Raw genomic sequence first — 23,410 nt, 5'->3', positions numbered from 1 at the left:
AGTCTCGGGTATCTCAAAATACATCACCAGAACCATCGTCTCCAAGATCTAGCCGATTTACTAGGCTATACTTGTTCATTTCACTTCAAAATTTGAGTATGTTGTAGTTTAAGATGTCTCCTACAACTTTTATGAAGAAACCGAAGTGAGATTCTCAACAAAAACCAACATGCAACCATGAATCTAGCAAGAGGTCAGTAAAAACTCTCCAGATCTGAGGTCTCCGTATAACAAGACTTTAACCCCTCAAATCTCCATCATTTTTCACGAAATTTCAGTATGTTATACTACAAGATGTTGAATACAACTTCCATGAAGACATCGAAGCCAAAATCGGACTCCAAACACACATGCAAGCTCAAACAAGTTACTGACTCCTACAATCCGAGCAAGAACAGTCACACGGGTTGAAAACAACCAACCCTTACCTCGGTTTTTCTCACAAATATCACCCAAAATCGAACATGCAAACCATATACACACATGCAAGAGAAGTTAGAGGACTCCACTTGCCTCTAGGATGAACAAACAACGGCGTACGGCGGTATACACGGCGAACGGACGGCGGGACACGGCGGCTCCTCCTCGGCTCCGCCTCCTCTCCCTCTCGGTCTCTCCCTCTCTGTCGCGACTTCTCTCTCTCTCTCACCCTCTCTCTCGGCCGAATGAAGAAAACCGGCCACCTTCTCTCTCTCCTCCCCTCTTATACTCCCTAATCCTCATGATTAGCAATCATGAGATTGCCTACAAACCCACCAATGCATGGCCTTCCTTCATGCCACTTGTCACATTGGTTTTTTTCTTTTTAAATTTGATTTGAGCTTTGGAGTTGGGCTTGGGCTTGGGCCTATCCGGCCACTCCTCCTTGGGCTGGTCGACAGCCTCCTTGTGGGCTCTAATGGGCCGGCCAACTTGGCCCATTAGGGTTCCACTCTTGGGCTTAAGGCCCAATCCTCTTTCCCCCTTTTTTTTTTTTGAAATTCTTCTATAAATATTTTTGAATTCCAATTTTCATCTCGGCCAAAGTCTTGGGATATTTTTGTTCATTGAAATTTAAATCATATGGCCAAGCATAGATTATTAATCTATTAAATTTAAATTTCCACAATCACAAGTACAAATCATCAAATTAAAAGACTAATGGCTAAAACATAAGCCATGGAAATTCTACCACCTAATTAAAGACTTTAACACACCTTATGGCTTGGCTTTGAATTTCTGGGATGCCACAACAGCAGACCTGCATTGATGAAGGTAATCAAAGGAGCACTCTTGAAGGTTCTCGGTTTCAACATGGAGGGGAATACAAGACATCCAAATTTGAAAATACTTCTACACGAGCCTCAGTATACTGAAAAATGACTACGAAGTTTATTTACCGCAAGAAACATCATCCTAAAACAGTTTGAGGAAAACAATCAGACACGCAAAAAACATTCGTATGAGAGACTAGATGCAAAAGAAACAGGGAACGAGTCACGGCCATATCAATGTAAAGGCAATGCAGCACGCTTGAGGTCATCGAGATAAGCCTCAGACACAACCGGTTTTCACTCCGGCAGAGGCGAAGGCTCTTGGTCTCTACCTCATGAAAACAGAGTACGAGAGTTCAACCTCGAGTAAGGGCAGTGACTGGACATGATTGACGAGTGGATCAAACGGAGGAGGTGTTGGAGAAATCTTTCCAGAATATTTTGAAGCTGACAAAACATTTCTATCAGTCTAGTCTGAATATCGATAGTTTAAAGTCTCAAGACTTTGTAATCTCAAGTCTCAAGACTCAAGACTCAAAACTCAAGACTCAAGACTCAAGATTATTCTCACTGACAGTCTTTCTAATCCAGTGGCGAAGGATATCCGAAGCCAAAGTATATGGTTGGGGATTCGATCCAATCCTCTGGAAAAGATCCCTTGGTTGGAGAATCACTTCGGATTTTTTGATTCTTATCTAAGAACAATTAAAGATCCGATGGTCGACGAAACATTCTTGGAATGTTCTATTCTTGGAAACCAAAATCCTGATTGTATGGGCGAACAGGATTGATGGGCTATCATCGATTCCTTAAATAGCTCGGATGATCTTCTTAATTGATTCCGTCCAACGGGTAGATTGGAGGAATTCCTTTGGTAAGTGTCAACGGCTATGATGGCATAAAGGAGTATAAAAGGAAGACGTTCTAGTTGTTTTAAGTGTGTGATCGATAGAAAAATTCCAGTCTCGAAGAACCTTGATTGTTAGTCGATACGGTTCGAGCGAAATTGTATACACAGAGAGTGTTTATACTTGGTGATACCTTGAGCGAGTGTAGTAGATCATCTACATCGAGAAATCAAGGAAGATCAACACGTAACATCTCTTTGTTCATAGTGGAATCCAGCCAATCGGCTGTCGGTGCGAAAAGAGTGGACGTAGGCTTGAATCAAGCCGAACCACTATAAACCTCGTGTTTAATTCTCTCTTTCCTTTACTCAGTCTTACGATTGATTTTTTAATACTTCATCTGTCTAAGTATTGTGCAATCTTCAAGAAAATTTTCATAAACCTATTCACCCCCCTCTAGGTACTCGTACTAGCATTATCAATTGGTATCGAGCCACGTGTTCTTACTTTTTTTGAAGTGTTTTACTTGAGTAAAAGATCCATGGCTAGTATGCTAGCACCGGGGCTGGTGGAAGGGCAAAGCAATACCAGACCACCCTACTTTGATGGAAAGGATTACAACATCTGGAAAAACAAGATGAAAGCTTTTCTACGATCAAAGGATCCTCCGGAATGGGATGTGGTGGAAAGAGGAATTACTCCTACTGCTGCATCGGCATCCGAAAGAGGGAAAGAAACTGTTGAAACCAGCGGAATGTCTCAAGAAGAGATAAACAAGAGACAAGCACTCGATGCAAAAGCAATTTACTCTTTATATTGTGCTTTATCACCAACTGAATATAACATAATATCTTCTTGTGATACAGCAAAAGAAGTCTGGGACAGATTACATATCACTTATGAAGGGACAGACCGAGTGAAGGAGACCAGAATTAACATTCTCCTTGGTCAATATGAAGCCTTCAAAATGAAACAAGGAGAATCTATAACCGACATGTTTAGCCGTTTTACGAGATATTGTCAATGGCCTTGAGAATCAAGGACAGAAAATTTCTGATCCTATGAAGGTGAATAAGCTACTGCGTGGACTCTCCAAGGATTGGAATCATATAAAGACTTCAATAAGAGAGACGCAAAGAATTATGCCATTATCGTAGACGAGCTGATTGGAACTCTTGATCTTATGAAGTGGAACGAATTAATGAAGACGAAGATCCAAGAGGTAAGAAATCCATTGCATTAAAATCTAACGATGATTCGATGATACGGACTGAAGAAGATCGGACGATGAGGAGCTTGCTCTTATGATTAGAAGGTTCGAAAGCTGAATAGAAAAGGAAGAAGGTTCAACTCAAGGAAACAAGGTCTTCGAAACAGCAAACCAAGTTTGTTGATAATGAGGAACCAAACAAAGATGTAGTTTGCTTCGAATGTAAGAAAAAGGGACACATCGGACCAAATTGTCCTCTCCGAAGAAGAAAAGAGGAAAAGCTGAAAAGTCTCGAAAAGCTCTCAAAGCCGAAACTTGGAGCGATACAGAGTGTGAAGAAAGTGATGAGGAATATGCCAACCTGTGTCTAATGGCACAATCAGACTCAGATTCTGGATCAGACTCAGACAGTGAATTTGAGGTAAGTGATTATAAAATCCCTGTCAAAGTCTCTAAATACATTGATGAACTATGTTTTAGTCTTAAGACTTCTCTAAAAAGGATTTCCGAACTTAAAAAGGAAAACTCAGTTTTAAAACAAAAGGAAAATATTTTAGAAGAAAAAGTGAAAAGTTTAGACTTGAATTTTTCTACTCTTAAGGAGAATGAAGATAAACTTTCAAAAGAAAATGCTTTCTTAAAAACTGACTTATCAAATATTTCAAAGAAATTTTCAATAGGGTCGAAAAACTTGAAAAAGTTCTTTCGGTCAAAGACCTTACTTTAACAAGTCCGGGTTTGGGTATGACAGCAGAAACAATTCCTTTGATTGATTTTCCAAAAGTAAAAGAAAGAATTCAGAAAAGACCGTCAAAAGAGGCTTACAAAAATCATTTCAAGAAAGTCTTTGTAAAGTACGTAGGTCGAAGTGCTTTAAGGTGTTCAAAGTGTAACAATCAGGATCATTTTGAAAAAGAGTGTCCTATGGTTTGGAAGCCTGTTAAGAAAGTATGGCCTAGTAATGCTTATTCTACTAACGCCAAAGGACCCAAGAAAATTTGGGTACCAAAGAAAGCTTGAGACTCACTTTTGAATGCAGGTCTCTGTCAAAAAGAAAGTTAAGTGGTATCTTGACAACGGATGTTCAAGACACATGACGGGAGACTCAAATTGCTTCATAAAGCTTGTTCAAGTGAATGGTGGAAAAGTTTCATTTGGAGGAAACAAACAAATGAAGCATTGTGGGATTTGGAACTGTGAAAATTGGAAATCTCACAATAAGCAATGTCTCTCTAGTGGAAGGACTCAACTACAATCTTCTAAGTATTAGCCAATTGTGTGATACTTGGTTTCAAGATCTCCTTTCAAGAAGGCATATGTTCGGAATTAGCAAAGACTCAACTCAGTCTTTCATGGGTCGAAGGCATGGAAATATCTACCTTCTTGATGTAAAACCAAATGAAGCACAATGCCTAATCTCAATTCAAGATGAAGCAGTCTTATGGCACGAAAGCTTGGCCATGTCAACATGAAACAATTAGCCAAAATTTCATCAAAGAAGCTTGTTCGAGGTCTACCTAAATTGCCATACCAAAAGTCGATTCATGCACTCCATGCATTGCAGGAAAGCGAAAGATCAGATGAAGGCATCTTCCTTGGATATTCTACATCAAGCAAAGCCTACGAGTCTATAACAAGAAAAGCCGGTCGGTGGTGGAATCAACGAATGTTAAATTCCAAGACTCAATGCAAGATGAATCCAGCCGGACTCGGTATGAAGAGTCGAACCTACTCCGCACCTTCCAATGCTTACAACTCAAGAAGCATCTCGGTCTCGGAAGACCAACATCAAGAAGCACATGAAGATTCAAACAAAGAAAGAGATCATCAACCGGGCAGAACAACCAAGAATCGGAAGCATAAATCCAGTCATCCTAAAGATCTCATTATTGGCGAAATCAATGAAGGAATCCGCACCGAGATCAAAAAGGCGTGAAGAATCTAGTCTTTGTGGCTCTCATTTCTGAAATCGAACCAAAAAGCATAGAAGAAGCTTTATCGATGAAAGTTGGATCGAAGCTATGCAAGAAGAACTCGAGACAATTCAACATCAATGATGTCCGGGAATTGACATCTAAACCAAAAGGTAAAACTGTTATTGGAACCAAATGGGTATTCGGGAACAAGATGAATGAAGAAGGAAAAGTCGTACGAAACAAAGCAAGACTCGTGGCCAAAGGATATACGCAAGAAGAAGGAATAGACTATGATGAGACTTACGCTCCAAAAAGTAGCAAGGTTAGAAGCTATTCGTCTATTACTTGCGTTTGCTTGTTATAAAAATTTCAGGTTATTCCAAATGGACGTCAAAAGTGCATTCCTAAATGGATTCATCCATGAGGAAGTTTATGTGGATCAACCACCTGGGTTTGAAGACCCAAAGAAGCCAGACTCAGTCTTCGGACTGAAAAAGGCCTTGTATGGTTTAAAGCAAGCACCTCGAGCTTGGTACGACAGACTAAGTAAGTTCTTATTACAGAATGGTTTTGTCAAAGGTAAAGTAGATACTACTTTGTTTATCAAAAAGGAAAGCAAAAGCTTTTTACTTGTTCAAATATATGTGGACGATATTATTTTTGGATCACCTAATGAAAGTCTATGCAAGAAATTTTCTAAGTTTATGCGGGATGAGTTTGAAATGAGTATGATGGGAGAGTTAACATTCTTTCTTGGACTCCAAGTGAAACAAATGAAGGAAGGAACTTTTATTCATCAAGAAAATATGCGAATGACCTTGTCAAAAGGTTTGGATTGGAAAAGTGCAAAAAGACCGACATACCAATGTCATGTTCTCGAGAAGATAGACAAGGATGAAGAAGGGAAGAAAGTAGATCAAAAGCTGTACAGAAGCATGATCGGCTCACTTCTTTATCTTACTGCTTCTAGACCTGATATTTTGTTGAGTGTTTGCATTTGTGCTAGGTTTCAATCAGATCCTAGAGAATCCCATTTCAGTGCTGTAAAACGTGTTATCAAATACGTTGCCTCATCTTCAAGCATCGGTCTCTGGTATCCCAAGAAGGGAGACTTTAATCTTCTAGGATACTCAGATGCAGATCTGGCCGGTTGCGAGTCGATAGAAAAAGCACCTCGGAACTTGTCAACTACTTGGAAACGGGACGGTGTCTTGGTTTTCGAGGAAGCAAAGCACTCGTAGCTCTTTCAACGACGAAGCGAGTATGTAGCTCTTGGAAGCTGCTGTTCGCAAATTCTATGGATAAAACAACAGCTATAAGACTTTAGGATTGAAGACTCATGCACAGAAATCAGATGTGACAACACCAGTGTGATCAATCTCACCAAAAATCCAATCCTTCATTCAAGAGCAAAGCATATTGAGATTCGACATCACTTCATTAGAGATCATATTCAAAATGGAGAAATCTCGATTCAATTTATTGATTCAAAGAGTCAACTAGCGGATATATTCACAAAGCCTTTGGAGAAAAATCAATTCGACTTTATCCGTTCAAGACTCAACATTTTGAAGCCCGAAGAAGTTAAAGTCTAGAGACTCACCAACTCTAAGACTCTAATCTTTCAGACTTTAAATCCTCGGACTCGGACATTCGTGGCTATAGACTGTAAGTTGTATTTTATTTAAGAGGTACGAATTTTCATTTAGTTATTTTAACTCGAAAAGGTACGATCTTTTGTTTAGTTATTCTATAATTCGCATGAAATTTGAAGATTTTTTTTAAAAAAAAAAGGAATAATTTTGGCAGTTATTGATTTTGAAAAGAAGTGATCGTTCACTTTCCTTGCACCGATTGAACTTCCCTTTTCAAAACTGAGTTATATATATACAGCTTTTTCTTTTCCCCAATCTTCAAAACCCTAAAAGGCACTTTGTTCTCCCGATCTTTTTGTTTCCGCTTGTTCGTTGTCGAGAAAGTGGTCATTTTTCTTGGGAAAGCAAGTGAAGGAATCTTCCAATCGACAAAGAAAGATGTCTTCTTCGAGGAAATCATCAAGAATCGCAAGCAGGGGACCACAAAGAATGGAGAAGGGACCGACTCACTTCGATCTCACTGAGGAAGAAGACTTAACAAGTCAGCGACAAAGTCCGATTCGCTCTCATCCACGTCATTCAACGCCTCCTGCCCCACAAGGTGCAAGTCATAATCTGGAAGAAGAGATAATCGAGGATGCCGACCTAGTAAGAGTCCAAAAGCCCTCCTTTATGTATAAACTTTATCGTGCGTTGAAAAGCACAGGTACTCCATTGAAATATATAGATGACTTCCTTAAGGACAAAAATTATGGGAATGAGTATTGTTTTCTGAAGAAAATGGAGGAATTGGGAATTGCCCCGAAAGGAAAAGCAGAGGAAGCACTTGCGAACATTCCAAGTGATCCTCGTATGCCAGGACAAAATTTAATTGAAGGGAACGATGATGACTGAATGTTCCTTGAATTTCAACCGAAAATGGGAGTGGCAGCAAAGGTGAAAGGAAATTGGATGGATTTGTTCAGATCCAAGGATCAAGAAAAAGTGTATTCCAGGCTGTTGAAAAGAGGGGTGATAAACCCTAGAAGTGTCGATTTTGACTTCCTGGACGCCATCAACATAAACTTAAGAGAACAGTTGAATTTGTTTCAACTTGAGAATTTTTGCTCTGACTCTACGGACGGGTATGCTCATCTGACCGCTTATTTCTATTCAAATCTTAGCTTTCGGATGCGAATAGAATATCATTTAGTGTACGAGACAAAGTCTACGTGGTAGATGTGAATATGTTGGCTGATATAGTTGGAGTTGAACGAGGACGCTATCTACCAATCAAAGTCTCACCTGCTCGCACTACTCTAGAACTGGTCAAAGATAGGGACGCAGAGAAGAAAGTTACCTATTCCAGGATGAATGCCATCAACATTGTGCTTCATAAGATTGTGATCAACTGTCTTAGACCAAAGTCTACGTCAAAGACTTCTGTGTCTCTTTCTGAAGCAAAGTTGATGTACGCGATCAACACAGGACGAAAGTTCTCTCTCCCGCACACTATTCTCTTCCATATGTACAGAGCAATGTCGAAAGACAAAGGACAATTGCCTTATCCTGTCAGTGACCAAGATCTTCAGACACATGAATATTGAACCGCCTCAAACTCTTTGTGTTCAACCGTGTGATAAGATGGTGGTAGGTTTGAAAATGTTAACGAAGATGCGTCTACAAGAACTTTCCAAGGCAATGGAGAAATTCAGAGTAAAATCTCTGTTCGACTGTTTCAAAGAGAAAAGGAAAGGAGGCCATTGGAGCCCCATCGAAAAGAAGAAAAGATCTCTCATCCTGGAGGATGAAGATGAAGAGGATGAAGATCCTACTATCCATGCACCGACAAGAACCAGACGTTCGTTTCTCGGTAACGTAACTTGGAAGAACCAAAGAGAAGAAGAAGAACAGAGAGAGAAGGAGAAAGAAGCTAAAGAAGAGAAAGAAAAGTCTGCTGAATCTGGAGAGAAGGGAAATCTAGAGCATGATCATCACTCTTCCCTTTTGGATGTCCTAGAGACAGGGGGAGTTGGCGAGCAAGAAAGGACTACACCTCATGCTTTGCAGATAGTGAAGGTCCAAGACAATCTCCAGCGAGACCCAGAAGAATTTCAGGCTTCTCAATTGCCTGAAGAAGGTGATACGTCGACACCAAATCTGCAAGACTATATAGAAGCGCCATCGTATTCATTTACTTCATCTGAAAAAGCTCATGCCAGTACACAGACAGACAATTCTGCAGATTTTCATCACATCATGGATATTCTTCGGAAATGCGTGGCCGGATATATGCTTTTTGTGAAATTCAAGCCATGAAGAATGCTGGAAAAGCATCTTGAGTCACCCCGGAGGACAAGATGAAAGACCTCGCTCTGCAACTTCAAGCCAATGCCAAAGGAGATGAGGTAGCTCATCTAAGGGAGGACTTCAAGAGGCTAGAAGGCGTAGTCCAGTCAATGGGAGAATTCCAGATCGTGCGCATTCCCAAGCAGACATGACTCCTTTCTCACCCTCTTTTTTAATGATGACAAAAAGGGGGAGAACCAATTTGAACAAACATCATTTTAAAACTTTGACTTTTGTGGTTATGTTTATTTTTGAGTATGACTTGAGAACTTGAACTTGGGTGTGAGACTAAATTGGCTGTGGATTTTGATGCTTGACTGGTTGCATTTATATCAAGTATTGTTATATGGTATTACTCATGAAAGACTAACCAATTTGTTGTGGATGCAAAGTCTAGTTGTTTATTAATCTTTATGAGTTAGCCATATTGCTTGAGAAATGTTTTTGCAGGTCAAAGTTGTTCAAATCTACAATAAAGTTTTGTCACCATCAAAAAGGGGGAGATTGTTGGAGAAATCTTTCCAGAATATTTTGAAGCTGACAAAACATTTCTATCAGTCTAGTCTGAATATCGATAGTTTAAAGTCTCAAGACTTTGTAATCTCAAGTCTCAAGACTCAAGACTCAAAACTCAAGACTCAAGACTCAAGATTATTCTCACTGACAGTCTTTCTAATCCAGTGGCGAAGGATATCCGAAGCCGAAGTATATGGTTGGGGATTCGATCCAATCCTCTAGAAAAGATCCCTTGAGCGAGTGTAGTAGATCATCTACATTGAGAAATCAAGGAAGATCAACACTGTAACATCTCTTTGTTCATAGTGGAATCCAGCCAATCGGCTGTCGGTGCGAGAAAGAGTGGACGTAGGCTTGAATCAAGCCGAACCACTATAAACCTCGTGTTTAATTCTCTCTTTCCTTTACTCAGTCTTACGATTGATTTTTTAATACTTCATCTGTCTAAGTATTGTGCAATCTTCAAGAAAATTTTCATAAACCTATTCACCCCCCTCTAGGTACTCGTACTAGCATTATCAGGAGGCCTCTGAAGCGCCGACACCAAGAATTGGAACCAGTGAAGAGAGAGTGAGTGAGAATAGAAGGCGCCAACAGTAGCGACGGAGGGCAGAGATAGAGTATGACTGTGGAGGTGAGGCTCTATGTACCGTGAATGGTTACAGCGACAATCGGCAGATAGAATGGAGGAGGGAAAAATGAAGATGGAAACCAGAGATGCTGGAGGTTACAGTAGCCGGAGAGAGGAGGGAGGTTGGACGGTGATGCAGTGGCCGAGGGTTGAAGGTGAGGGAAGTGGTGGTTGGCGAGGGCACGAGCTGGAGATGAATATGTCAAAAAGGAGAGAGAGGAGAGAGGAATTGTAAGGTGATGTTCCTAGAGGTGAGCATAGTCCGGGTTGGGCCGATCCACCCCTTAACCCTAGGACCAACCCGCACAGTGTTGGTCCTCAATTTTTAAGATCGAGAATTGACCCTATTGAGCTTGGGACTCGGGACCGGACCAACCTAATAGGTTCAATCCGGTTCCAGGGTCAACCCGGGACCAATTGATAATTTTCTTATTTCATTTTTTGTACTCCTTAAAAAAGCGATTGAAAATAGGACTCACCCAATGGGTTCAATCCGATTTCAAGGTCAACCTAAGACTAACTAATAATTTTTTATTTCATTTTTTGTACTGCTTGAAAAAGCAACCGAGAACCGTACCGGCCCAATAGGTTCGATGATGAGTAAGGTTAGCCAAGAAAGGCAAGTGGTGAGGGTCAACTACGGTGAACATTGAATAGAATGAGCATCGACTATCAAGCGGGGAGCAACAAGCCAAGCGACCATTGAGCAGCGAGCGGCACGATTGACCCAAAGCAAGCGAGACGAGTATTGAGTGGCGAGCGAAGAAGTTGTTTTTTTTTTTTCGATTTTAGCAAATTGAAGACTAAGATGACAAATAAGATAGAAGATAACAAATACTAGAGGAGGATGCCATAAGGTGCCTGCTTGGACGCCATGAGGACTCTTCACAAAAACATTTTCCTCCTTTGTAAATTATGACTATCGATGCCCTAAAAAACATTAAAAACCTAAGGGGGTAAATGACAAACCATAATTTCTATTCCAGAAACAATTTTTCTATTCTAGACCTGTTTTTGGAATAGAAATCCGTTTGGTAACATTATTTAATTTTTCTATTTCTGAAATAGATTCTTATTTAAGAAATAGGTTTGGAATAGAAATCGAAGCTAAAATTTTCTACTTCTCTATTTCTGGAATAGAAATCAAAAATAAAAATTATTCTCATTGTTCGTCAATCGGTCCTTCATTCGTTGCCGCCGACCATTGTCCGTCGATCGCTTGCCACTATTGCCACTGGCCGCCGATCGCCGGCGCCGGTTGCCTGCCGCCACCGCCTTCCGAAAGAAAGAAATTTTGTGTTGTTATCAAACAATTATTTTTGCTTAGAAACTCTTATAGAAATAGAAATACAAAAATCTATTTATGTTCCAAAAACTATTTCTGGAACAGAATGGTTGTCATGCACGCTCTAAGTTATTAAAGAATAATATAAAATTACTTGAACTTATCACTAAAAAGATGCTTAATGTTGTTGATACTGTTTATTTTAAGGTTTTCTCTATATAAAAATTATATATATAGTTATGATTGATTCGGGTTGAACTGACCTGGAAGTCTTAGGTTTGAGGACCAACCCGCACAGTGCTGGTCCAGGAATTCTAAGACCAAGGACTGACCCAATCTCCCTAGGAATTGGACCAGGATCGGCAAGGTTGGACTGGTCCCAGGGTTGGTCTAGGGTTGACCCTAGACCGATGCTCACCCCTAAACATGTCCAAGTGAGATGAGGAGGGTGTTGACTTTGTGGGCCGGGCCGAACTAAGATTCTATTCCATGCCCAGGTAGCTGGCATGTCGTGAAATTATGATCACCGGGCTCTGCTCGGGCCGAAAAATTCAATTGAGCCTTACTACAGACGTCGAACTAGACTGCTAAAGTTGACCGGCTCTCGATGCTTCGTTTTTCAAAATTCTAATTGCTGGGCCCGAGATATCGACATTATAATGTCTCTAATATGTATGATGATCTTCTTTGAAAAATATAATTTGAAATCATTGGCGAAATCCGGGTGCCAGTCAATTTTTTGTTGATACGATTATGTGAACTCATATACACTTGCAAGAAGATACGGCGTTAATTTTTTTTTTTTTTTTTTAAGTCGAACATTCAATTCATTTAAGGGACACAAAAGACGACCACATCGACGGGATAATCCAAGAACAGACGAAAAAATTGAACGTAAACGAGCATGTATGTGACACGAGTGTAGCATCAAGAAACGTTAATGAACAATGCATGCCCCAAAATGGGCAACGCCGCCAAGACCAGCAAACATCCGCAGCCATACAATGCGAACGAGGCTTACAATTCAAAGCATGAGTTTTGGGCCGGTCAAAGTAAAAGTGCTGAATGGACGGCGCCAATCACGGTGGATGGGAGTGAACCAGAAGGAACGTCGGGGTGATCGCAAGGTTGAGGATCCACGGAGAGCAGAAGACGATGGCCACGGCCCGTGCTACGAAGTCCAGGACTCTGACCAGGTTCAGCATCGAGATCGACTGGCTCTCTGCTCTCCGCGTCTCCTATACGGCGTCAATTTTTAATGTCAATTTATCACCGAATAATCACGAATTTCGGACTTTATTTCCCCTGAATCAATTCTGAATGTTGCTGGATGTTATTAATTGGGTGGGAATTGGACTGCTAAAGTTGACCGGCTCTCGATGCTTCGTTTTTCAAAATTTTAATTGCTGGGCCCGAGATATCGACATTATAATGTCTCTAATATGTATGATAATCTTCTTTGAAAAATATAATTTGTAATCATTAACGAAATCCGGGTGCCAGTCAATTTTTTGTTGATACGATTATGCGAACTCATATACACTGGCAGGAAGATACGGCATCAATTTTTAATGTCAATTTATCACCGAATAATCACGAATTTCAGTCTTGATTGCCCCTGAATCAATTTTAAATTTTGCTAGATGTTATTAATTAGGCGGGAATTGGAACGGTTGTGCATCAGTTCGGTTGTTCTATAAATTGTCCATAACGCAGTGCCAATGGGAGAACGATTATCTCTAACAAGTTACCGCACGTTCATAATTTATCGGCGTGTGTAATTTGTTAATTTTGAATGTTGGACATTGCTGGAAAATGCAATTTGACTTTGACTTTGAGTGCGTTTGGCTTGGTTTGTTTATACGTTCAGCTGCAGGTTAAGGTACTATTCACCTCAGAGCCTTTCGAGCGTGTTTAAAGGTCATTTGTCATGATAATTGCAGGCAATGCATGCTGGAATTTATTGAGGGTCTCGGTTTAGACAGGAAATTGAAGGGCATCGATGGAGATATTTCGAGGTTGAGTTTCATGATTTATGGAAATATATTGGCGTGTGATTCATTTCCTAAGGCTGTCAGTTAGATTGAATTTTAATTGAATGGGTGAATTGGGGTTTACATGTATTGATCGTTGCTGGTGGTTTCGGAGTAGGCTTTGATCTTGGAAGAGGTTGCGGTAATTTAGTGGATAAGTTGGTAGTTCATGTTGATGCATAGGCAAAGATCCATTTCATGTCATTTTAATATTATTTAGTGTAATTTCCTTTGCATAAATACTTAGGTCTGCAAATGATAGTAGGTGTCCTTAGTTTACTGAGTTTTGTGATGGTAATAAAACAAGAATCCTTTCAGTAAATAGGCCTCTTTCAGTCTCTTTAAAATTGTGGCATCTTTAGCTTATGGTGGCTCATGTTCTAAGGCTTAATAATAAGGTCATGTATATTATTTATCCGACATCTTATAAGGTTTATTTTCTCGTATTTTACTTTAATCATCTGTACTTTAGTACTATTTTGCTTTCAAGTGTTGATTTCATTATCTTGATTTGGTGAGTTAGAAATCATACAATAATTTAGATTTGATTACCTACAATGTTCAATTTCATTATCTTGGTCTGAAAGCTTACTTCAATCTAAACAATTGGTTTCATCCAACTAATTAAGTTTACTCCAAAAAGAATCCCATGAATGGTGGCATTAAAGAAGAATTCCAAATTGCAATTGGTACAAACTTAAGAGAGCCTGTGCTAAGTGATGCACCATCTTTTTCAATATCAATAGTAACTGTTTGTGCTTACTTAATAATTCATTAGCTTTTCCCGAGGAAGGTCATGATAGATGCTATTCCAAGTAACCCGCAATTGCATGTGTTACAATGCTAGTGTCATTATACAATGTGACTGAAGAATGATAATGGAATTTTCTCACATTGATTAGAACTTTTGATGTTATAATGGGCAATGGATGTTTAGAAAGGAATGAAAGAATGATGGATACCTATTTACTAAAGATAAAAAGATTTTCTCCCCCTTCTTTTTGGTAAATAATATAACTACATAAACAAAACAAGTCCAGCCTCATCGTGCGAAGTATATGGACTCCTAGCGGAGTCTAATACAAAGGTCTTAATAACATATGGAACGGAGAAATAAATGACAAACATAGATGGCTTTCCTTTGCAAGTAGGGCCAAAAAATGCGTGAAAATGGGTAACATTATTGGCTAATTTTAATCTAACACAATTTCTTATTGCCATGTATTTACCACAATGCGTTCACCGTTTGTTGGAGCTCCTATAGTTCTTGAGAGATTTATGTTCGCTTGTAATTTGTCATAAGCACGGATAGTTTGTCATTATAAATTTGGAGATGATATATAAAATCTAAAAATACTTTAATCAATAATTGTGACGTATACTCTGCTAGAAACTTCTTAGCCATCAATTTATAAGATGGGAAAAGTCCTCTTGTGGGTCTCTCAAGTTTGGTTCTCATGTGGAAGAAAAATAAGAGATGTTGTTTACAAGGACCAACTATGAAATTATGACTGCATATGGATGGTCAATCACGGAATATATGAGAATGCGACCAAATTTATACCTTATCGATATATACCTATTTCTTTCCTTTTTGAAAAAGAAAATGCCTATATATCCTTGTAACTCTTAATATTACATAAATAAATAAATAAATAAAAGCATGAGGCTTAAGCAATATGCTGAAATTGTGCAACATCTACAGTAAAACATACATACATAATATGTTCCTTATATAATTATCACTTTGCCAATACCTCAATTTTCATGTTCATTGTACACTTAGTTATAAGAACCTATGGAAACAGTGATCCATTAGGAAGTCAAGAGGCTAGACCAATAGAATTTGCCTACTATTTACACCCAAAATATCTAACTTTGTTGCTTGTTTGTATTAGGCGATATCTTGAGTTAGATTTCGTATCAAATTGAATTTGCCTCTTTGACCTGATTTGAAGTAGGTTTTTTTTTTCTTTTTTTGTGGGAGTCGGAATTGGAATTGAAGAGTTCATAGACGATTACTTTCTTAGACTAAGCCATAAACGACGATGAACCTAATTACGTGAAGATGATAAGTCATTTAAAGAAAAGTCTTGACCTCAATACACACTCATCTTGCCTTTAGTCACTCCTAGCATGTCATTTCACATAAAATGATGGGATAAATGTATCGAAATTCCTAAAACTTGTCACAAACGTGTAAATGAGTTCTAAAACTTTGAAAATGTGTAATTAAGTCCTAAAACTTGTCACCAAAGGGTAATCAAGTCTTAAAAATTTTCAAAAATATAATCAAGTCCTAAAACTTGTCAAATTAATCAAATTAAGTTCTTCTATTGATTGTACTTTTTGGAAATTTTATGACTTGAATGCATTTTCATCATAAGTTTTAAGATTTCATTGCACTTTTTAAAAGTTTTAAAATTGGAACGTACTTTTTTGATAAATTTTAGGATTTGATTATATTTTAAAAAAAATTTAAGACTCAATTGCACTTTTCGTGACATGTTTTAGGACTTTAGGGATAAATGCATCTGAAGTCCTAAAAGATGTTACAAAGTGCAATTGAGTCTTATCATTTATGTAATAAAATAAAAAACAAAACAAAACAAGGTAAAAGCTATGGCGTACGTGCTTTCCTATCAACAAAAATTGCTATCCATAAAAGCTATGGCTTCACAAGCTCCTATGGCTCTTTTGTGACATACGTGCTCTAAAAACAATCACAAGAATTTTATTTAGAAACAAAAGGACAATATTATGTCACCGTCCTTAGAGTACATGCTTTATACTTGGATCATTTTTTTATCTCGGCGTTTCATACATGCTTCGCCAATCCACGCGCTGATGAGAGCTTGGCCTTGAAATGATTTAAGAGGATTCTCTCGGAATCAACCGAGCATATTCTCCTTGCGTTTACCCTAAACTCATATCATGCTGGTCGCCCGGTGGAAATGGAGATTAGTGCTCCTGGTCCTGGGAGGGTATGGAGTGTGACAATTCAGCGGTCGTGCCGTTGGCCTACACCTCAGTAGCAGTTATCTCTCTAGTACCACTAGTCTTTTTAATCTACTTTGTCGTGCTCACCTTCTGTCGAAACTTCTATAGTTCCCATGGGATTTATACATATACATAATTTATCATAATCACGTGTATTGTATCATTATTTTTGTATAAAGCGAGGTAATGATATATAAAATGTGAAAATGTTTTCAGTGGATGATTACCATCTTTTGTTTTTGTGATTCAACAGGTAGGAATACTCCTAGGAATAGAGAATGACTAGTTCGTCCACGTGAAAGACGGGCAAAAGATTTATTGGTGGCCTCTCAAATTTGGACTTTTTATGGAAAAAATATGAGGCGCCATTTGAGAAGGCCATCTACGCAATTGTGACTGCACAACCATCAATCACGAAATGTGTGGGACTACGACCTAATTTGTCCCTTGATGTGTGACCCCTTTTTTCCCTTTTGAAAACTAATGCCTATTTGCTCATAAATTTTAACATTATTTTAGGTATAAAAAGACAAAAGCCGGGATAATTAAGCAATATGTTGAAATTGTAAAACATCTATGGCAAGATATACACAAATAGTATGATTGATCTTAATCATCACTTTACCAGTGAGGTTTCCCGTGTTGATTGTTGATTCATTTATAAGAAGTTACGGGAATGTTGATCTATTTAGGAGTCAAGGGGCTAGACCAATAGAAGGTGCCTGTTATTTTTACCCAAGATATTTAGATTTTTTGGTTGTTTGTATTGGGTGATATCTCGAGTCATGCACATTATACATTTGCCTCTTTGATCTGATTGGAGGTAGATCTTTGACACTAAGACTCAAGAATTCATAAGTACTTTCTTAGGCAGTAGAAGCTGTGATTGAAGAAAAAAAAAGCTAGACTTTGGAATTTTATCCTCACATTTCTCGTCTTCCCCACCTTAATTGGTTTCTCTTCCTACGAGATTAGATTAAAAACCGGAAGAAGTTATGCTACTAAGGTCGAGGCCAACAATGTAGGTATGAAACACCGAGATCAAAATGACCCAAGTATAAAGCACATACACTAATGACAATGACGTGATACTGTCCTTTATTTGTCTTATTATTTTTATTTTTGTGTTCGTTATTAGAGCACGTAGATCATAGAAGAGTCAAAGGAGATAGCAATGCCATAGCGCCATGTTTCCGCCATGATGTGCTCACCATTTGTTGGAACTTACATAGTTCTTAAGAGATTTATGCTCACTCATAATTTGTCATAATCACATATATTTGTCATTATAAATTTGGAGATGACATACAAATCTAAAAATATTTTCAATCGATAACTATTATCTTTTAATTTTGTGATTCCAAGACTGCATACTGCCGTAAACTTCTCATTCATCAATCTAAAAGATAAAGAAAGTCTTCTCATGGGTCTCTCAAGTTTGGTCCATACGTAAAAAATAATATACACACACATATATATATGAGATGTCTTTTATGAGGACAGATTAAGCAATTATGACTATACATGAACCATCAATCACAACATGCGTGTCAATGTGATCAAATTTTTTTTTATTGGTCAAATTGCGACCTAATTTGTAACTTGTTGATGTGTGAAATTTTTTCCCCCTTTTGGAAAAAAAAAAGTGACTATTCCCTTATAACTCCTAACATTAATTAAAAAATGCAGGGTGGCTTAGGCATATTAAAATTGCACAACATCTATACATACATAGAATGTTTCATCTTAATTGTGACTTTGTTAGTATATTTCATGTTAATTTTAAATTTGCTTATAAGAATCCATCAGGAAGTCTAGTGGCTAGACCAATAGAATGCGCCTATTATTTATGCTCAAAATGTCTAAAATTTTAGCTGGCTTGTATTAGGTGGTATCTCGAGTCAAATTACAAAAAAAAAAAAAAGTTCCCCTTGATCTGATTGACAATAGGTCTTTAATATTGAAACTGACGAGTTCATAAAGAATTGCTTTCTTAGACTAGGTCTTAGAAGTTGTGAATAAACAAAAAAACTAAATTTTGGCAAAATGGCGATGACGCTCTACTTATGTGAAAATGATAGGTCATCCAATGAAGAATAGTGAGCTTAAAGGACTATGACATTTTGCCTTTGGTCGACCATGGAGTGGCTAATAAGAAGCCCCAAATTTCTATCCCCAGAAATTGCAATCCATAAAAACTATGGCATTACAATCTCCTCTGGCTCTTCTAGACATACGTGCTCTACTTCAGACACACACACACACACAAAGAAGAAGAAGAAGAAGAAGAAGAAGACAATATCATGTCACTGTCGTTAGTGTACATGCTTCATACTTGGATAATCTTTTATCTCGGTGTTCTATACATGCTTTGCTAATTAGGAAATAAAAGGACTTCAAATTTTAAGTTGTAGTGAGTATTTGTCTTGTTACAAAAAGAACGTATCAAAGTCAAAATAGAATTTTGCCTCTAGAAAATATAAGATTATCTTGCGTCCATGATCAAAAGCTTGAGATTTGTCTGGCTCGTCGTTGTCTCTTATATTCAAGGTGATATACGAAGGACGCTGGGGAAGCTAAGTTGAAAAGACTTGTGAATGTATCTTAGATGATGGAATATATAAAGAGTGCTTGAGTTTAATTATATATGGTGTGCCCTTTTTCTGGTTCCAGCCGAATCAACTATGGGCAACTAAATCTTTTTGTTGGGTTCTTCCAATTTATATGGTATTCTTGATAAACACAGAAAAAATTATATGTCGACGGCCATCATGGTACTTAAGTAAATATTAGGTATGAGAACTAAAGTTGTCTCTTAGGGAAGAAGATTCTCTTAGGAGCAAGGGGAAAAAAGGGAAAAGGAAATCCTGAAATCTGATTAAACTTTAGTATGATTTTTCGAATCTCTTTCCTCTATGGACCCTCCCGAATCAATTCGAATTGACAAGCAAGCATGAAAGTGGAGTCAAAGAATGATGGTAATTCCAAAGACACAATTGGATTCACTTTCAATATATGTTTCGTCCTTGTATCAATCACTTACTAATCAACTCGAATCGACGATTAAGCATTAAAGTTAAGTCAAAGAATATGCTTCGTCTTCTTACAATAATTACCATAATATTATAGAGGTGGAATCGCTACCAACTATTCTAAAACCTTAAACTATTAAATAAAGGCGTTGTTTAATATTTAAATATTCTATCATTCCCCATCGTGCTTAGTTTGGTATTTTGTTGCCATAGCATTAAGCGGATGACATATTTAAATGGGAAGGCAAATGAGACCTTAAAAAAATTTGAATTTAAGAGTTTCAGTTCTGATTCCATATGAGATTTAATGGGATCACTACCAATTGTTCTAGAAGTTTAAGCTCTTAAATAAAAATGTGATTTCATATTTAAATATTTTATTGAATGCATTGTTTATTTTGTATAATCCATTATTCTCTCGGCAGATTACATGTAATTTTCCTAGTGGAAAATGAAACTACTCGCATGATCCCTCAATCCAGTGACGAGGGTACAACTAGCTTTAGGCCAACCGAGACGACCCATGGACCTCTTATTTTCGCCTCGAGAGGAAAATGGTCCATCCAAGTTCAGAAGAAGAGAGAATATATCACGGACAGAATGTGATGAGGTAACTAGCCCCACCCGCGCAACTAAAAGTGCTGCTCGTGTCGTCGTAAGCGTAGCTGTAAGCTTGAGGGCACTGGTCCTTGAAAATCTGCGAGTAGTTTGTAGGCGGGCATGTCGCCGGCGTGTTGTACGCCCCTGTGCAGCAGTACTGCGGCTGGTTTAACGCCAGGCACGCGCTCTTGCACGCCACGATGCTCCCGTCCGACCCCTTCACCGCCAGCTCTGACGGGCACACGGAGTTGATGTTGGCTGCGCAGCTGGTCGTGGTGCACCCACTGCCGCTGCCCTGTGGGGTTATAGAGAGGGGCAGGTTGAAGCCGTCCACGAGGCTGACGTCGTAGATGCTGTTCTCGACAGAGCCCGGTGCCTTGAGAGTGAACTCCGCCAAGGTGGCCGGCGGGATCGCCCCTGCACCATTGCAGCTCACCTGGCCAGATCCACAGTCGGCGGTGGCGCATACGAATTTGCCGGAGGCATCAGTGGCGCAGCCCGTTCGGCCCCACACCCGGCCAGCTGTCCACGTGTCCGGGACGTCATTGATTGAGAAGGTTGCACCCGTGGCGAGCTCGAACCCGGTTGAGGATAGCTGCCCGCCACCCCCGCCGGTGAGCGTCCCGGGCCAGACTGTGTAGGGGCACTTGCTGGTGAAGCTGAGTGTGGCTGCGCCGGCTCCTCCTGCAAGCATGCATGCAAGCCATAAAATTCATGTACGCGGATTAATTATTTTTCCTCCTGGGGTTTATCAGCACGGGAATCTCCATAACAAAGATGGAAATTTGAACACAAGGCTTTAACTTCCAAATCCCAAAAAACAAAACATTAAACTTAGGATCTTATTTTCTAGTTTCGGAAGAAGGTAATGTTAATGTAGAAATTTGTAATAGTTGAAAATAGATAGATTATGATGACAATGTACTTAATAGTTGAAAATAGATAGATTATGATAACAACGTGCTTACTTGCGAGGAGGACTAGGAAAGGCAGGAGGAGGTAAAAAAGATGCTCTTGCGTCCATGATCGAGAGATTCGGATCTTTTTTTTCGGTTTATCATTTCTCTAGTGTAGGAGGTATATATATAGAATGCCCGGGAAGCCAAGTCTGAAATGACGTTGGAAAAGTATTTTAGACCGGGGAAGCTAAGTTTGAAATGACTTTGGAAAAGTATTTTAGACGGTGGAATAAATATATGGGAAATGAGAAGATAATTTATCATATTTTTATATAAAATTTGAAAATATTTTTAATCGATGATTAAGATCTATGTTTTTGGTGATTCAAGGGTGAGGAATGGAGAATGACTCTTGCACGCCAACGTGAAAGTGCGACCGTTGGCTGGCCTCTAAAGTTTGGTCTTTACTTTGAAAAGCATGAGAAGCTATTGAAGAGCATCGACTACGCAATTTTGGTAGAACATGAACGATTATTCACGACATGCATAAAAACGAGACCTCATTTGCCCCTAGTGGATGTGTGACCATTTTTTTCTCTTTTGAAAAATTACTGCCTATTTGCTTATGACTTTTAACATTACTTTAGGAAAAAAAAATAGGGATACTTAGGAAATATATTGAAATTGCAAAATATCTATGGCAAGACAAACACAAATAGTAAGATCGATCTTAATTATCACTTTAGCAGTATGGTTTCTCATGTTGATTGTTGATTCTTTTACAAGAAGTTATGGGAATATAGAGCCGTTAGGGAGTCAAGCGGCTAGACCAATTGAAGATGCCTTTATTTATGCCCAGATATCTGGATTTTTCAGTTGTTTCTGGATAGGAATTCTCGCGCTACTCCAAGAGAAAAGTAACAACATGGAAAAGATTAAGAAACCACCGATTGATCAAGAATTGTGCATGTAGTCATATACGTAACACTGATTAGTTATGTAATGCTGTATGTCTAGTTTGAATTGAAAGTGGATACAAATTAATTAAGATTCTTATCTATGTTTGCTTCATGTCAACATGGAAAAGATCAGGAAGCTGAGACGCGCGTGAGACGAAGGAGGGGAGCGAAGCAGTTGGAGTAAAGAAAGGAGCACACGCACGAAGCAAAGCAATATACGATGGCCATTTTTCCTCTGGATTTCCTCCAGATCACCACCAATCCACCGTCCACAACCACCAATCGCCGTCGGCCATCCCAGCCGCTAAACAGAGCACACGCACCAGTGAACAGAGATCGCCCAAAACCACCAAGGCTGAATTGATACGAGCTCCTCTCATCGATTATCTCTCTCTTATCGGTTTCCTTCATTGGTTTCAGGCCGCCGGTCGACGCTCTTTGCCATTCCTGATATCGTCTGGCTCTATTCTAGTCTGTTTTAAGGCTGGGAAATCCCAAGAGTTCGAGTCGTCCCATGAAGTTTCTTCGCTGGCGCCAACCATCCGACTGGACGCCTCTAAGAGCTCGGCTATCTGTTCAATCACCATTCATGTCCAGAGTAGAGGTGGCAAAATGGGTCATGGACCCATTTTGCACCCATATTTTTAAAAAATGGGTCGAATGTGGGTTATGAAGTTGTAATGGGCCATAACCCACATTCGACCCATTTTAAGTTCAGTTTTATATGGGTCGAAAATGGGTCACATGTTCTGACCCATTTTTGACCCATTTTTAAAACCTAAAAAACATGAACTTCCTTAGTGATAGCCCTTCGACCTTCACCTTCGTCAGTGACTTAGTGACCCATTTTCGACCCACCTCCACCGCTCGCCTCTGAGCCGCCTCTGCAGCTCGCCTCCGAGTCGCCTCTGCCGCCCGCCTCTAAGGCTCGCCTCCGCCTCTCCCTCGAAGGTCACCAACGACTGAGCCTCGCCGAATCTCTCGGCCTCACCAACGACTGGCGAGGCTCGAGCTCGTTGGCGTTGGATGGGGCCTCGACCTCGTCAGATTGGCAAGATCGAGCCTTGCCCGATGCCAGCGAGCTCAAGTCTCGCCAGATTCGACCAGGCTCAGCCTCGTCGATGACTAGCAAGGCTCGAGCTCGCCGGTGTCGAGCGAGGCCTCGGCCTCACCAGATCGGCGAGATTGAACCTCACTTGACGAGCCTCACCGACGACTGGTGAGGCTCGAGCTCACAGGTGTCGGGCAAGGCCTCGGCCTCGCCAGATCAGAGAGATTGAGCCTCGCCCAACACCAATGAGCTCG

The 23,410-nt window shown here is 39.5% G+C and overlaps 1 protein-coding gene across 1 annotated transcript; it reads right to left on the bottom strand.

The window, feature by feature from the left end:
- Positions 1-20,040: 20,040 nt before the first annotated feature.
- LOC104444328 (thaumatin-like protein 1) lies at positions 20,041-22,485 on the bottom strand. Its single transcript, XM_010057978.3, has 3 exons — positions 22,429-22,485; positions 21,216-21,312; positions 20,041-20,931 (listed from the first exon to the last, which is right to left on the bottom strand). The coding sequence occupies exons 1-3, from the start codon at positions 22,483-22,485 to the stop codon at positions 20,237-20,239; spliced, it is 849 nt and encodes a 282-aa protein (XP_010056280.2). The 3' UTR covers positions 20,041-20,236.
- Between the last annotated feature and the right edge of the window lie 925 nt (positions 22,486-23,410).

This window comes from Eucalyptus grandis, chromosome 5, assembly GCF_016545825.1.
Source record: "Eucalyptus grandis isolate ANBG69807.140 chromosome 5, ASM1654582v1, whole genome shotgun sequence".
Taxonomy (NCBI): domain Eukaryota; kingdom Viridiplantae; phylum Streptophyta; class Magnoliopsida; order Myrtales; family Myrtaceae; genus Eucalyptus; species Eucalyptus grandis.
This window is presented reverse-complemented; position numbering and strand designations above follow the sequence as displayed.